Source organism: Amblyraja radiata, chromosome 17 (genome assembly GCF_010909765.2).
Source record: "Amblyraja radiata isolate CabotCenter1 chromosome 17, sAmbRad1.1.pri, whole genome shotgun sequence".
Taxonomy (NCBI): Eukaryota; Metazoa; Chordata; class Chondrichthyes; order Rajiformes; family Rajidae; genus Amblyraja; species Amblyraja radiata.
Genome location: NC_045972.1, coordinates 38,347,607 through 38,365,236, shown reverse-complemented (window position 1 = coordinate 38,365,236; position 17,630 = coordinate 38,347,607). Strand labels below are relative to the sequence as shown.

The 17,630-nt window shown below is 40.1% G+C and overlaps 1 protein-coding gene across 7 annotated transcripts in view; it reads right to left on the bottom strand.

Moving 5' to 3' along the window:
* LOC116982783 overlaps nucleotides 1-17,630 on the bottom strand; it is a 106,721-nt gene that overhangs the window by 56,957 nt on the left and 32,134 nt on the right. For 6 of the 7 annotated variants that reach the window (XM_033036221.1, XM_033036222.1, XM_033036223.1 and 3 more), the window contains 5 exons: nucleotides 12,712-12,828; nucleotides 9,419-9,517; nucleotides 7,440-7,588; nucleotides 6,141-6,279; nucleotides 2,608-2,730 (listed from right to left, as the gene is read on the bottom strand). In XM_033036221.1, the coding sequence (XP_032892112.1) occupies nucleotides 2,608-2,730; nucleotides 6,141-6,279; nucleotides 7,440-7,588; nucleotides 9,419-9,517; nucleotides 12,712-12,828 (627 nt within the window). The remainder of the gene's footprint in view (nucleotides 1-2,607; nucleotides 2,731-6,140; nucleotides 6,280-7,439; nucleotides 7,589-9,418; nucleotides 9,518-12,711; nucleotides 12,829-17,630) is intronic. The other variant, XM_033036225.1, reaches the window with a different exon arrangement.

Below are 17,630 nucleotides of genomic sequence, written 5' to 3'. Positions count from 1 at the left end.
TGAATGGTGGCCGATTAGGAAAAGAGGAGATGCAACGAGACCTGGGTGTCATGGTACACCAGTCATTGAAAGTAGGCATGCAGGTGCAGCAGGCAGTGAAGAAAGCGAATGGTATGTTAGCATTCATAGCAAAAGGATTTGAGTATAAGAGCAGGGAGGTTCTACTGCAGTTGTACAGGGTCTTGGTGAGACCACACCTGGACTATTACGTACAGTTTTGGTCTCCTAATCTGAGGAAAGACATTCTTGCCGTAGAGGGAGTACAGGGAAGGTTCACCAGACTGATTCCTGGGATGTCAGGAGTTTCATATGAAGAAAGACTGGATAGACTCGGCTTGTACTCGCTAGAATTTAGAAGATTGAGGGGGGATCTTATAGAAACTTACAAAATTCTTAAGGGGTTGGACAGGCTAGATGCAGGAAGATTGTTCCCGGTGTTGGGGAAGTCCAGAACAAGGGGTCACAGTTTAAGGATAAGGGGGAAATCTTTTAGGAGATGAGAAAAACATTTTTCACACAGAGAGTGGTGAATCTCTGGAATTCTCTGCCACAGAAGGTAGTTGAGGCCCGTTCATTGGCTATATTTAAGAGGGAGTTAGATGTGGCCCTTGTGGCTAAAGGGATCAGGGGGTATGGAGAAAAGGCAGGTACAGGATACTGAGTTGGATCATCAGCCATGATCATATTGAATGGCGGTGCAGGCTCGAAGGGCCGAATGGCCTACTCCTGCACCTATTTTCTATGTTTCTAATCAATTCACCTCTATCCCCTTATGGACATTTATTTATTTATTTAGTGAATGCAAAGTCCTTTAGCCAAGCAGTTGCCTCTTGATCTGCTGTATGAAGGGTGACAAGTCCTCCTTTGAGTCTTTGTTGAGGGCATGCTTCAATGATGTGTTGCATTGTTTGCTGCTCTCCACAAGCACACCGTGGGGTTGGGCTGCTGCCCCATTTGTGAAGGCTGGCCAAGCAGAGGCCATGTCCAGTCCTGAATCTATTCAGCGTCGTCCACGGCTTCCTTGGGAGATTGGTGCCAGGGTGGGGTCTGACACCAGATGTTTATTTGGGGCGTCCTTGGACTCCCATTCCTTTTTCCAAGCTGATTGGATGGTGAAATCAGCTGGTGGTGGGTTCTTCCAAATTGGTCGTCTAGATGGAAGTCGAGCAGTGGGTGGGTTGAAGATGTCCATGTGAATTGGCAGGTGAGGGGAGTTTTTGGTCTTTTGGAGCATCCTTTGAGTGAGGACTACTCGCCGGATGTGTGGAGGGGCTATGTTGGATAGGACAGGGAGCCAGGGAAGTGGTGTTGAGCGGATTGTTCCTGTGATGATCCTCATTGTTGAGTTCAATTGGGTGTCCACATGGTGTGTGTGGGATGACCTGGACCAAACAGGGGCACAATATTCGGCTGAAGAAAATGCAAGGGCTAGTGCTGAAATGCGCAGTGTGGGGGACATTATGGACATTGAACTTAGTTAAGGAACTCTCAATGCTGAGAACTATATTCTGCAATCTGTGCCTTCCTCGTTGCTCTATCTATTATACTTGAGTTTGACTTGATTGTATTTATGTATGGTATATCTGATCTGTTTGGATAGCATGCAAAACAAAGCATATAACCTATGTTACAACAATAAACCTAAACCTAAAGTCTTTCAAACTGGTAATTATCTACAAATATATGTATAACAACCTTTAAAAGAATAAAATGCAAATTTGCCACTTAGTTGCAAGATGGGCAGATCTTTCAAATATAAAGCAAGCTTTTAAATCTAAATTAACAAACCGATTATTTCTATTTTGCATTAAATTTGGTAGGCTACCATTTATAACAGAAGGTACACAAAAATGCTGGAGAAACTCAGCGGGTGAGGCAGCATCTATGGAGCGAAGAAAATAGGCGACGTTTCGGGTCGAGACCCTTCTTTAGATTTATAACAGAAGAATCTGTTACACCTGTCAGTGACACTGAGATACCATAAGTAATTTGTATGTATTTGATTGTTCCCTTATACGTGCACCATGATTAATGTATCAGACTGAGGTCAATATATTTTCTTTAATGTTACGGGTAAGTTAAAACCCTGTAAAAATAATAAATTAATTGTCATTAATTGGAGTTAACTGACATCCTTAATTTGTTCAATCCAAAATTTCATAGGATGGCACAGGAGTGCAGCGGTCAGTTGGAGCTGTGTGGCAGCAGCACTCTGGATCAATTCTATTCTCTGATGTTATCCATGTGTGGTTTGCATGCTTTCACTGTGACAATGTGAGTTTCATTCCACAGTCCAAAAATATGCTGTAGGCTGACTGGCTATTGTGAATTGCACCGGGTGCAGTCAGAGGAGATAGAATCGAGGAAATTTGATGGATATGTGAGAGGCAATAGGTTACAATGCGGATGTATGGGACTGATGGGACTGCACCGAGCCAGCATTGACTTGATAAGCTAAATAGCATCCTTCTGTGTCATATAAAAATATGTCATTTTACCGATACCAATAAATAAATTTAACCAATACTTCCTTATCCTGAGAAACAAGTCAAACAGGAGGTGAATTTCACATAAATAAATTAGCCTATCAAAATAATTTACATGTACCTGAGAAATATTGTAAAAGCTCTTGAACTCTTCCTGTGTACTTTGCAATTGATCCAGCGAATCCTCCAATTGATTCCTCCTCTCCAGTTGCTTCTCTCCAACCTGCTCGATCCAGCTACTCACCTGACAAAAAAGGATTGGAGGTTTACAGAAGCTTCAACACACGTATGCAAACATATCTATATTCAATGAGCACGATAAATAGAAAAGACAATAAAATTCAGTCCTGAAAATTTTCAACTGATAAAATATAAGCAGGAACGTAGGATGTTAAATCAAATTTATTATCTATATCATATTTTATTCTGAAACAAAATGAGTTCAGCTGGTGCAGTGCAAATATTAAGTTGGGTGTTGTTAGTGTTTTACCAAATATAGGATAGTATAAAATAACTAATGTTTTATATTCAGAAAGGCTGATTACTTTCAAAACTAATAGTTTGGACACTGACACGAAGGGTGGTTTCCAGCAGTAATTTGACAGTCCAATACAAGGCAGTAAATGGATTAGAAAATAAAAATTCTGAACAAAAGACCAAGAAAACGAAGGAGACACAAGTTCACAATAGTATTAGACAAATATAGAACTAAAGGAAGTCCTCACTCAGAAAAGAACCAGTAAATTCAATAGATACAATAGTGAACTGAGAAATGGTAAATTACAAATCAATTAAATATTGAAATAGACTGACTTGAGTCGTTCTTGAGGGGGTTTCTCATCCATAATAATATGAATTATTTTAAAACAGAAATAACTCTCTTCCCTGTTGTGCTTCATTTAGAAATCATACTAATATGTACCAATGGATGATAAAATATGTAATCCAGCATTAAAATAACAAAATAGACACAAAATGCTGGAGTAACTCAGCGGGACAGGCAGCATCTCTGGAGTGAAGGAAGGCACGACGTTTCGGATCAAGACCCTTCTTCACACTTAACACTTGCAGATGTAATGGTGGATGAAAAGCTAAAAAGCTAGGCAGCTCCACATTCAAAATGCAGTTAATAAAGATTTGAGATGGATGGATACAGAAACAATCAGGACTAGAAAGAGATAAAACTACAATAGTAGGCGGAGGAATTGCAGTTGTTATTGGGCAAGTCCACATCTAACATGAGGGAGTCATTTAAATGCAAGCTGAATAGAGTTCAGGACCAGCATGTTCAGGTAAGGAGGAAGGATATGGATGGCAAGATAAGGGCAATTTGGTTGACTAAAGAGGTTGTAAATTTGGTCCAAAAGAAAAGGAAGCCTATGTGAGGTTGAGAAAAAATAAATTGCACCGGATCTTTGAAGAATATAAGGCAAGCAGTAAAGAACTCAAATGGGCAATTAGAAGGGCCAAAAGGGGCCTTGAATTAAGATTGGCAAGTCAGATTAACGGAAATTCTAAGGCAATTTATATGTGCATTAAAAACAATAGGGTAACCAGGGAAAAGGTAGGACTGATAAAGGATAAATGAGGAGATTTATAGTTGTAGTCAGAGGATACAGGCAAGGTACTAAACAAGTACTTTGCATCTGTATTTACCAAGTAGAAGAAGATGCAGAGTAGTGAGATCAGCATGGGGAATATCAATATGCTAGGGCAGTTTGAGATCAAGGGGATAGCATTGGGGTTCCTGAAGAGCATTAAGATGGATAAATCGCCGACTCCTGATGGGATCTATCTCAGGTTATTGAAAGAGGCAAGCAAAGTGATTGCAGGTCAAGAGTCAAGTTATTGAGGGGATTGACATATGAGGAAAGGTTAAGTAGGCTGGAACTCTACTCTTTGGAGTTTAGAAGAATGAGAGGCGATCTCATTGAAACATATAAGATCGTGAGGGGCCTTGATCGGGTGGATGCACCGAGGATGTTCCCAATGATCGGGGAAACTAGAACTAGGGGACATAGTTGCAGAATAAGGGGGGGCTCTTTTAAAACTGAGATGAGGAAGAACTTCTTCACCCAGAGGGTGGTTAATTTATGGAATTCACTGCCCCAGGGAGCAGTGGAAGCAGAAACGTTAAATATATTTAAGACTAAAATAGATGGTTTTTTAGCTGCCAAGGGGATAAGGGGCTACGGGGAGAGGGCAGGGATATGGACCTAGGTATGGTTAGTATAGTAAGACCTGAGTGATCTCCTGGACAAGTGTCGATCGCCTGGATTGGGGTCGGAGAGGAATTTCCCGGATTTTTTTCCCGAATTGGACCTGGGTTTTTATCCGGTTTTTTGCCTCCCCCAGGAGATCACGAGGTTCTTGGGGTGGAGAGGGGTGATAGCGGTATAAAGGGGAGGGTAGTGTCTTGTGTTCTGTGTCTTGTGTCTACTGTTTGTGGGTAAGTGTGTCTGTTTAGTGTTCAGCCATGAGCGAATGGCGGTGCAGGCTCGACGGACCTGGTGGTCTACTCTCGCACCTACTTTCTATGTTTCTATGTTTCTATTGTCACATGTCCCAGATAGGACAATGGAATTCTTGCTTGCTGCAGCACAACAGAATATGTAAACATAGTACATAACGGGAGAAAGAAAATTCAGTGTGAATATATACACATGCACACATACTCAATAAATAAACAAATATAGTGCAATAATAATAATAGTCTGTTGTAGTTCAGAGCTTATTTGTTGTCGTGTTCCCTGATGGCAGTAGGGAATAGTAGGCTGCATATGTAGGCTGCATTGATGATCTTTGCTGTTCCTGTACTTAGGAAGACATGGAGAGGTAATCTAGGAAAGTATAGGCTGGTTAGCCTACATGAGCGGTAGTTAGCTATTGGAGAAGATTATTTGGGATAGGATTTACTTGCATTAAGGGGACAATGGGCTAATTAGGGACAGTCAGCAAGGCTTTGTCCACATTAGATCATGTCTTATGAGCACAATTGAATTTCTTGAGGAGGTGACAAAAGTGATCAATGAGGGTAGGGGATGTTGTCTACATGGATGCCAGGCTGTCCAGACTTTCCAAAGATTAAGATGCATGGGATGTTCTAGTGTATAAATCATAAACAAGGAGCTATTATCCTAAAAGTTTGAGCAATGCAACTAAGAAGCACAATAGGCATACATTTTTCCACAAAATATAATAGAAATATTTAACTTGTTTCACCAAAGAACTGCTGGTACAATTGTAGTACTGTGGCAATGATAGGTTTTTAATAGGTAGGGTTATGATTAAAATATAGATAAATAAAGTTGTTTAGATTAGCCTGTAACCAAATATACGTCCTCCCCAGTTTACAAGGGCTCAATTTATGTACAGTTCATCCAAATGAGCATTTGGGAGACCAGTGGGATGGATTTGCCAGCTGTTTCAAGACTGCAGGCATCTTCTACAGGGTGGGAATTCGGTTCGAGGTTGCATTTTCGACTTGAGAAATGTTCAAATTGCGAACTGATCAGAGGAATGGAACCCCACCATTACTTGTGGGATCTGCAAGTACAGCAGGTTTCATGAGCTAAATGTGCTAGTCCATTTCATAACATTACTAGTTCATTATGCAAAACAATTCATGAATTTAACTTGGTTCTTGAATCTTACCTCCTTAAACTCTCCTTCATATTTTTTAAACTCTGTCAGAAACTCTAGCTCCTGAATGCGTTTATTAGATAACATAACCAGCTGATGAATTCCCTCATCCACTTTGTTATACAATTCTGTTACAGATTCAATCGTATCTCTGTAAGAAAATAATAATGATCAGCATCAAACAGTTGATTTCCACCAGGACAAAACTTTTCACTTTTTTTAATTTCTTTCACTCTTGTTACTCTGCTTATCTTACATTACTTCCTTTATAACAATGTTAATTTAATAAACAATGTTCACTTGTTCATTCTTGAAGTTCACCACTTCCCACAAGCTTTGTGTCATTTTTGGATTTATTAAAATGTGCTTTTACTTGGGGAAGAAATAAAATTACATGGTCAAATGCACTGAATTGATTAAACATAACATGAGGATACATGCAGTTAATAATGCTCTGAGCAGATGCAGCCCTCTCTTTAATCAGATTGTACTGCGTAAGAAGTCAGAAGAGAAAATAATTTAAAAAAATATGGACAATGAAACATTCTTGTTACTTTGCTCCATTTCAACTACTGGGATTACTTGTTGATTTGGTTTACCCAAATATTTTTATCACTGAAATTTTGCTAAAGTTGAATATTGAAATTATAATTGGTGCATCAATTACATTAAACAAATAATTTAATAATCTCTTCTTAAAGGGAAACAATTCACATGTAGCACCGAAAGAGGGCAGCAGAATTTTCCTCATTGAGTCTTGCTACTGTATATTTAGAAGAAACTCAAAAGCAATGCTCATACTTGTTTGGTAACTTTTAGTCGTAGTGATTTGCTAATTACAGCACAATTTGCTGAAGTATACTATTTAGTGGTAATACACACAGCCAAAATATGGTAGAAAATCTAAACAGCAAACTATTTTAATAAACTGATATAAAGTGAAAAGCAAGAATGAATCATTTTAACTGTCACAATCTCCAGTCTACAAGTCACATGTGAATCTCTGTATGGCATCTGCCTACAATATCTCACTTAGGTTCCAGAATGTTCATTCATAGAAACATAGAAAATATGTGCAGGTGGAGGCCATTCGGCCCTTCGAGCCAAATGTTCCAGAACATGGTCCTTTCTGAGCACAGCACTTTACAGCCATGCATCTCCACCAATTTCAAATTATCTTTTATCTAATTTCTTTGTGGCTAAACAAGAGAGTATTTTTCCCCTTATGGACGCTGCACCTGTAGTAATTGTATTGAGGATCCCAAACTTTGTGTACACTTCATTTCTTTGTAGGAGAATCTTTAATGTTACCTGAACATTCCTGTTCCAGCGATATACAACTCCTCTTTTCTCAGTCGAGCAATGATCAATCCGCCTTCAAGCTGCAATTTAACCAAACTTGCATCTTCCAGTACATTCTTCATTAGTTGCTTATACTGCTGCAAAAAAACACTGGCCTCCTGTAAACAAAGTTAAATTATATTCCCAGGTCACTAAAGATTTATATTTGCAAAACACCCATCACTGTCACTGTCAATATCATCACATCAACAAACCAGAATGCACTCGATATTCCAAAGTGTTCTCGCCAACGTCTTGTGCAATTACAACATGATATCCCAATTCATGTACTCATTATCCCTAATGATGAAGGCAAGAGTGCCATACACCTCCTTCACCAGCATATCTAGCCCCGTTTCCACTCCCAGATAACGTCTATTCAGTCGAATGTCTATCTCCTGTGATGGAGACTGTGAGATCAAAAGAGGGGAGGGAGGTGTCGGAGATGGTCCAAGTGAATTTGAGTAGGATGTAAAGTGGTGGTGAAGTGGGCGTCCGGCCGCGGGCGGCGCTGGATTTGGTGCGCCGCAGAGCCAGGGATCGAGTTCACCAGGGTCGGAGCTCCAACCGGCGCGTCCTGAGGACTACGAGTGCCGCGGTCACCGGGGAGGAGGCAGCCGCTCCAGACTTTTCCAAGCCGCTGAGGAATGTTTCACCCGACGCCGAAGTTCCATCTTCACGGCAAGAGGGCCCTGAAAATCATCGGACTGGCTGCACGGCCACAAATGGGCCCCGACCTCGGGTGTTTCACAGAGGAAGAGGACTTAACTTTCTGGTGCCTTTCCCCACAGTGCAAATTTTTGATTCTGCTGTAGGGGGACGTTTGCGTTGAACTCTATAATGTGTTGTGTCCATTTTATTCATTTTTAAAAAACTTTTTCTATGGTTTGTATGGAAACTTATTATTTAATTTATGTAAAGCACTTTGGTGTCAATGCGAGTTGACTTAAAACGTGCTATATAAATAAAACTTACTTACTTACTTACTTAATGAAGTCCATGAGTTCTGCTTGGGTGCAGGAGGTAGCACCGATGCAGTCTTCAATATAACGGAGATAGAGTTCGGGGAGCGGGCCAGGTACGCCTGGGAGAGGGATTGTTCAACGTACCCAACAGAACCATCCGAAATCCCTCTACTAACACACTACTCCGCCTAGCGGAGCTGGTCCTCACCCTTAACAACTTGTCCTTTGACTCCTCCCCACTTCCTCCACCCGCATGGGCCACAGCTATGCCTTCCTCTTTGTAGGAAACGATAAACAATCTCAAGTAACTCCAAGCCATCGCGGACAAAGTAGCCTCCTTGATTAGATCCCCAGCCACCACCGTACACATTTATCACTTCGCCACTGGCGCATAGTGACAGAAGTGTGTACCATCTACAAAATGCACTGCAGTTACTTGCCAAGGAGACACCAACAGCATCTTCATTTTGTCAGTTGTGCCACGAGGAAGGGCTTAAGGTGCGTATGAACTTCCCCTCTAAGTTGCAGGGCATGCCGACTTGAAAATTGATCACTATTTGTTCACTGTTGGTAGGTCTAAATCCTGGGACTCCTTACTCAACAGTATGGTGGACATACATTCATCAGAAAAACTATTGCAGTCCGGGGAAATGGCTTACCATTACCGTCTCAAGGCATAATAATAGTTGAATAATAAATACTGTCCTTGTCAGCAATGCCCAAATCACTCAAAATGAATAAATTATAAAACAGTTAGGCTAACTGCAGTTGAACAGTTTAATTAAATAATCTATTATTTAAAAGAACTGAAGCATTTAATGACTGAATAGAGCAAAATGCTCTATTTTTATCAATTTGGCATTCTCCAGCAGAGGTGAGAAGCCCTTGCAGGACTTTCTTTCTGCAAAACTGTGGTTACTGTACACAGGCTGCTGTAAATGAAAATTATTAAAATGCTTTAGAATATTAAATCTTAACAATTACCTCAGCAGTTTCTGGTAGTCTATTTGATCTCAAGCTCTCTATGTTGCTCTGGATAAAACTATTTGCACCTTTGCATCCCTGCATAAGCTGTTCCAGTTTCTGTAGTGACACAAATTTGTTGAAAATAATTAAAAACAATCTTTACACACAAAATATCTTTCAGATAACATATAGATGAAATCAATAGAATATTTCAGACATATTATCTATAATCTAGATCTAAATAAAGGCTATTATATTTGATAAATATTAATATTTCACTTTGCCATTAATATTACTTTTATATTCTTAATGGGTGAAACAAGTGTTGCAGATTTTTGTAAGCAGATTATTCACCTTATTTTTCATTTGATGGGGATAAAAAACAGAAAGAAGGCTTTTGAGAGAAAGGTACAGTATGCTTTTTACTTTATGTAGGTGGCAATGTCTCTTAGAAGTCATAGTGGGCCTTATTAGGATTGTATCTGTGTTTGTCTGCAATTTTCTTTCCATACAAATAATCCACTGCTGAAAAACATATATGGAGTTGATTGTGTTGATTGAAGAAGAAGTGCACATCTCAACCAGTGGTTGAAATCATTCTACAAGCTTTCAAACATTGCTGGAATGGTGAGAGTTGGTACTCCAATTTTTGGACACAGCTCTGCAGAACTTTGCTAATGGGTAGAGAAGGCAAGAGGGCCTTATCCTACTGATGGCAAGGAAACACACGTGAGAAGTATTAAAATATAGTTGGAAGAAAGTCCAAACAAAGTTAACCATAGGAGCAAAAATCCTGGAACATGATCACAAAGTCACATAATGTTTAATGCACTCACACTCCACATCAAGAACATAGAACAGTCAGCCCAAAGTCCCACCCGAACATGATGCCAAATTAAACTTATCTCTTCTGCTTGCAATTGATCCATATTCCTCCATTCCCTGCATATCCATGTGCCTATCTAAACCATTCTTAAATGCCCCTATCATATCTGCCTTCACTACCACCCTTGACAACGTGTTCCAAGCATCCACCACTGCGCAAAGTAATTTGCCCCGCACATTTCCTTTAAACTTTGCTCCTCTCACCTTAAAGTTACGCTCTGTTGACTTTGAGATTTCCACCTTAGGGAAAAAAGTTGACTACCTACCCTATCTATGTCTCTCATAATTTTATGTACTTCTATGGGGTCTTGGCTGGTTTTAGTTGAAAATCAGGGCTTTTGTTGAGCCAGAATCATATTCTCCTCAACATGGAAGTTGTAACTTGATAAATGTCAAGATTTGAGGTCAAAATCAGCACTGACTTTCAGCCTCATTCCTCAGCTTCTACTGCAGAATATGGTGCCCAACATCTGAGCGTGACATTGGGACCTCATATTTTTCCAATGCAAATTCAAGTAAATCTGCAAACCTAAAACTCTCCTTACATCAATCACTAAAACACCAGTCATTGACAAACCTTTCCTGAATAGCAAGTTGGTGGGATGCAGGGGTGGGCTTGTATTGGGAGACTTATTTTTCCATCAAGTGTTACTGTCCCTGTATATGTTTAACACACATCTTAAGCCAGATTACTGTGCTTCAATTTGGCAATATTATGGTCACACCAGTGTCTTCTGAGGATGGCTGGTAATCACTCTGTCCACTCAGCATACTTAAAAGCACCATGCAATATAGATGGTGCCATTTTAACTAATATGTTGGTCAGCACAATTCGGATTAAATTCATAGGCTTCCCATTTCATGGAAGTCTGATAGCTTAATTCTGGGCAGTGAAGGCATAGTTTACCATTAAGCATTGGAACTAAATCTTCTTAATTCAGTTCCTGGTTTGCATTTACTTATACATTTAGAACACAAGATTCGTGAAGCAGTATATTTTATCATCAAGCCTGTATGGAAAAATTAATTAATCAAATATTCGACCAGTGATTCCTATTGGAGAACTGAACATACAAAATTCATATTCCCCTTGCAGTAAACATTTTAGGGACCATATAGCAATTTTCAATCAACTCCCACAAAAAACATCCTGGAAAGGACTGGTATAAATAAAGTAATGCAGAAACTGAGAAGTTGTCATCAGCAATTCACTGCTGGCCAGTAGGCTGTGCTCTGAACCAGACAAGAACATTATACACTCACTGAAGAATTCTGTGTTATGTCCTCGGGATGTAGACATTATTATGCCTTTAATATGAATAGATTGGAAGTGCTCCAAGAGTTTCAAATTATTGTTGGTGATATAAAAAGAGTTTCTCAAAGGTCACTACATTCAAAAATATTCTTAAAACTTTTCATGAATTGTTAAAGTACATTATGGCTTGTTAACCTTTGACATTTTTCAGATCTTTAGAAGCATTATTCATGTTTCATGCCATCTACTTTTGGCTGTCCCTACATGATGCTCCCTAATATAAGAACGGAACTTGTAGCACAGTGCTTTACCACAGAGAATACTGCCAGGTGTATTACTCGGATGACTTCGAAAGACAACAATGCCCGTCACTAATTGTTAAATCTGCCCCAATATTCAATCTGTTTTATAAATCACTAGCATGCTGTTCTGTTCACATTTACAAAGATGACTAGATGAAACTTCCTCAGCGCAAATGCAAACATATGCTAAAATTTTTATTATTTAGTTGTTATCTCTTGCAATTTAAGAGGTTACCTTGATAAATGTCTAATTGCACCAAGCAATGCACTATGACGAGCAGTTAATAGTTTAAATAAATGATATCTGTCACTAACGTGCATTTGAATACGTCAAATTATTTCCAGTAATAAAAAATAAAGAAAATTGCTCCATACATATCATGTTAATGGAGTAAGCAAAATGGCCAAAATCAGTATGCCTTTATTGTGCTCGAAAAGAGATTGCGCTTGCACCAATGGTATTTTCTCTTTTGATAATGCATAGTAGGCGGAAATTGAAGCCTTCGGATATTCCACATTGGCCAGCCAACTTTCTTTTATCACACTATCTTGATCATTCAACTGCATTTATCATGGAAGATATGTCCATCTGCTACTGTCTACATTTGCTGAATTTAAGTATTACAAAACCTAAATTAATGGGAACAGTTTGAATTTATTTATAATTGTTGTTTGTTTTGATTTTAAAATGTATGCAATGCTTATTTATTTCTTCCTTCTTTTCTTGATGAGAATATGTCCTACTGCCAGCAATGACCAGACACCAAAACTGCAGACAAATTTTATTTGACATATTGTGGTCTTTTTTAATTTGATGATTGCATCCAGCATTTAATTTGCATCAAATAGTGTATTCAACTGACACTCACCAAGCGGAAGCACATCCAGTTACTGTGACAGTAGACAGAAGTTCCATCAAATTCTGGTGGCAGCTGATTGTTTTCTACATGTTTGTGTAATGACTTCAAAGCAGTAAGCAGTTCAAACTGTGCACAGAAAAGGAGGTTACATTTTACAGGAGTTTATTTAAAAAGTTAAGTTCAGTAGGTCAAATAAAAGTTGATAAGCAATTCTAATAGTATGACTGACAGAACTTCATAAAGATTGTTCAATTTGAAATTCACGCATTTAAGGTATCATTCAATTATCATTATTAAAAATATTGAGAAGACACAAAATGCTGGAGTAACTCAGCGGGACAGGCAGTATCTCTGGGGAGAAGGAATGGGTGACGTTTCGGGTCGAGACCCTTGTTCAGACTGTGTCCATGTGAAAAGGTGTTTATCCTAGAAGTTATCAGATCTTAAATTCCATCATCTATTCAACTTAATGCTTAAATCAATCAAATTGCAGAATGTGGGATCAACTGTCGCAAAACCATGTATATAATTTCAGGCATATAACATTGCAAATCCAAGTGGCAAGCCAGAGGATTGGGAAGCTTTTAAAGAACAGAAGGTGACTAAAAAGGCAAAACGGGGAGAAAAGATGAAATACGAAGGTAAGCTAGCTAATAATATTTAAAAAAAAGATAGCAAGAGTTTCTTCAGTTAGAAAAGAGTAAAAGGCAAGAGTGGACGTTGGACCGCTGGAAAAGAAGGCAGGAGAAGTGAGTAAGAGGAATAAAGAAATGGCAGAGGGGTTGAATAACTTTTTTGCATTAGTCTTCACAGTGGAAGACACCAGCAACATGGCTGAAATTTAAGAGAGTCAGGGGATGGAAGTTGAGTAATAAAGCATAAAATGTTCAGATAAGGTGTTCCCAGCCTCGAGGGGAAATATGTCAATCGGAATATGTCAAAATTGTATCGTTACCGCGTGGTGTTTTTGCGAAGCTGCATAGACAATCACATATACACACACATATATACAAACACGTATACACACGTACAAGATCAGAGTTTTAATAAGTATATGATATAGATTATAAAGGATAAGGTTACGGAGTACTTAGAGGTTCACGATAAAATAGGCCGAAGTCAGCATGGCTTTGTGAAGGGGAGGTCTTGCCTGACGAATTTGCTGGAATTCTTTGAAGAAATAAATAGCAGGACAAAGGAGAGATAATAAATGTTGTTTACCGAGATTGTCAGAAAACCTTTGATAAGGTGCCACACGGGAGGCTGCTGAGGAAGATAAGAGCCCATGGTATCAAAGGGTAGATACTAGCATGGATATCAGGTTGGCTGCATGGCAGAAGGCAAATAGTGGCAATAAAGCAGTATTTTTCTGGTTGGCTGCCAGTGACTAACAGAGTTCCGCAGGGCTCGGTGCTGGGGTCGCTACTCTTCACATTGTATATTAATGATCTAGATGAGGGGATTGAAGGTCAAGTTTGTGGTCAAGTTTGCAGATGATACGAAAATAGGTGGAGGGGCAGGTAGTGTAGAGAAAGCAGGGACTCTGCAGAAGGATTTGGATAGGTTGGGGGAGTGGGCAGAGAAGTGGCAGATGGAATATAGCGTAGCAAATGTGGAATCATGCATTTTGGTATTGGAATAAAGGCCTAGATTATTTTATAAATGGGGAGAGAATCCAGAAATCGGAGGTGCTAAAGGATTGTTTAAAAAGGGTTCTAAGAGTAAACCTAGCAATTATAGACCTGTTAGTTTGACTTCAGTGGTGGGCAAATTAATGGAAAAGATACTTAGAGATAATATATATAAGCATCTGGATAAACAGGGTCTGATTAGGAACAGTTAACATGGATTTGTGCCTGGAAGGTCATGTTTGACTAATCTTCTAGAATTTTTTGAAGAGGTTACTAGGGAAATTGACGAGGGTAAAGCAGTGGATGTTGTCTATATGGACTTTAGTAAGGCCTTTGACAAGGTTCCTCATGGAAGGTTGGTTAAGAAGGTTCAACTGTTGGGTATAAATGCAGGAGTAGCAAGATGGATTCAACAGTGGCTGAATGGGAGACGCCAGAGAGTAATGGTGGATGGCTGTTTGTTGGGTTGGAGGCAGGTGACTAGTGGGGTGCCACAGGGATCTGTGTTGGGTCCTTTGTTGTTTGTCATGTACATCAATGATCTGGATGAAGGTGTGGTAAATTGGATTAGTAAGTATGCAGATGATACCAAGATAGGGGGTGTTGTGGATAATGAAGAGGATTTCCAAAGTCTACAGAGTGATTTAGGCCATTTGGAAGAATGGGCTGAAAGATGGCAGATGGAGTTTAATGCTGATAAATGTGAGGTGCTACACCTTGGCAGGACAAATCAAAATAGGACGTACATGGTAAATGGTAGGGAATTGAAGAATGCAGTTGAACAGAGGGATCTGGGAATAACCGTGCATAGTTCCTTGAAGGTGGAATCTCATATAGACAGGGTGGTAAAGAAAGCTTTTGGTATGCTAGCCTTTATAAATCAGAGCATTGAGTATAGAAGCTGGGATGTAATGTTAAAATTGTTCAAGGCATTGGTGAGACCAAATCTGGAGTATGATGTACAATTTTGGTCGCCCAATTATAGGAAGGATGTCAACAAAATAGAGAGTACAGAGGAGATTTACTAGAATGTTGCCTGGGTTTCAACAACTAAGTTACAGAGAAAGGTTGAATAAGTTAGGTCTTTATTCTCTGGAGCGCAGAAGGTTAAGGGGGGGACTTGATAGAGGTCTTTAAAATGATGAGAGGGATAGACAGAGTTGATGTGGACAAGCTTTTCCCTTTGAGAATAGGGAAGATTCAAACAAGAGGACATGACTTCAGAATTAAGGGACAGAAGTTTAGGGGTAACATGAGGGGGAACTTCTTTACTCAGAGAGTGGTAGCGGTGTGGAATGAGCTTCCAGTGGAAGTGGTGGAGGCAGGTTTGTTGGTATCATTTTAAAATAAATTGGATAGGCATATGGATGAGAAGGGAATGGAGGGTTATGATATGAGTGCAGGCAGGTGGGACTAAGGGAAAATAATTGTTCGGCACGGACTTGTAGGGCCGAGATGGCCTGTTTCCGTGCTGTAATTGTTATATGGTTAAAGGACTTAGGAGTGCTGGTGCAAGATTCCCAAAAAGTTGATCTGCAAGTCGAATCGGTAGTAAAGAAAGCAAACGCAATGCTATGCTAGCATTTATTTCGAGAGTGCTTGTATACAAAAACAGGTATAAAATGCTAAGGATCTATAAGGCGCTGGTCAGGCTGCATTTGGAATATTATGAGCAATTTTGGGCACCATATCTGAGGATGGATGTGCTGGCTCTGGAGAGGGTCCAGAGGAGGTTTACAGGAATGAGTTGGTTAACATATGATAAGCGTTTGACAGCACTGCGCCTGTACTTGCTCGAGATTGGAAGAATGAGTTACATTGAAACGTACAGAATAGTTAAAGGCTTGGATAGGGTGCATGTGGAGAGGATGTTTCCACTAGTGGGAGACTAGGGCTAGAGGTCATAGCCTCAGAATTAAAGGATGCTCTTTTAAGAAGGAGATGAGGAGGAATTTCTTCACTTAGAGGGTGGTGAATCTGTGGAATTCTGTCACAGAAGGCTGTGAAGGCTAACACAGTAGATATAGTTAAGGCAGAGATAGATGTATTCTTGATGAGGTTGGAGGAGGTGCAGGTGAACCTCTGCCGCACCTGGAAAGACTGCTTGGGTCCTTGAATGGAGTCAAGGGGGGAGGTAAAGCGACAAGTGTAGCATTTCTTGCGGTTGCAAGGGAAAGTGCCCGGAAAGGGGGTGGTTCGGGTGGGAAGGGACGAATTGACCAGGGAGTTACGGAAGGAAAGCAGACAGGGGAGGAGATGGGAAGATGTGGCAAGTGGTGGGATCACGTTGGAGGTGGCGAAAATGTTGGAGGATTATTTGTTGTGACGACTGGTAGGGTGGAAGGTGAGCACAAGGGGGGCTCTGCCCTTGTTACGAGTGGGGGGATGGGGAGTGAGAGCAGTCACGGGGTATAGAAGTGACCCTGGCATCTATGGTAGAAGAGGGGAACCCCCGTTCCCTGAAGAATGAGGACATCTCCGATGCCCTGGTGTGGAACACCTCATCCTGGGTGCAGATGCGGCGTAGACGGAGGAATTGGGAGTAGGGAATGGAGTCCTTATAGGAAGCACGGTGGGAAGAAGTGCAGTCCAGATAGCCCATGTTAAACTAGACTGAATTGACACTGCTATATTTTGTGGAACACTTGTTTGAATTTTTGTTTATCCTTCACAGTGAATAAATATTCGTGGACAGTTTCATGCCAACGGGATTAAGAGAAATGTTGTGCTTTCTGGTAGGCAAATATTTTAGGATTGGCTACTAAAGTGTATTTTTATATTGAAGGTACATGGTTTACCTGATTTTTATTATGTTCATCTGTCTGCTAAGGGATCTGCCTATTCATCCCTGAAGTATTGCTGGTTTTATGTTGTCAATCCATATCCATCCACAAATGGATTGAGACTGACTTCAATTAAATATTTGTTTCTATGTTAATTCTGTTAACATAACTTTCTCTCTCTGGCTTCAACTCTTTTAGCATTCCCATGATGAGAGACACAGGTGCGAAAATAAGGTGATAGCTGGAGAAAGAGTTCAATGAATGGTTGCAGGAGTCAGTGTTAAGGGTAGAAGCAACTGGAGTTGATGTGGTGGAGTGGGGGATGGAGAGAGGAGGAAGATCTCTATTTAAAAGTCAAGGGTGAAGTTCTGATAATCTTAGATTATAGGGAGCAGAGAAATGGATTTTCCACACTCCATTTCAATACATTTTCCATACTCCATCTCAACGCAGAGTATTCTAGTTCCTGCACTCCCTTCCCAGTCACCTGGGGCCCTGGTTCCTGTACTCCATT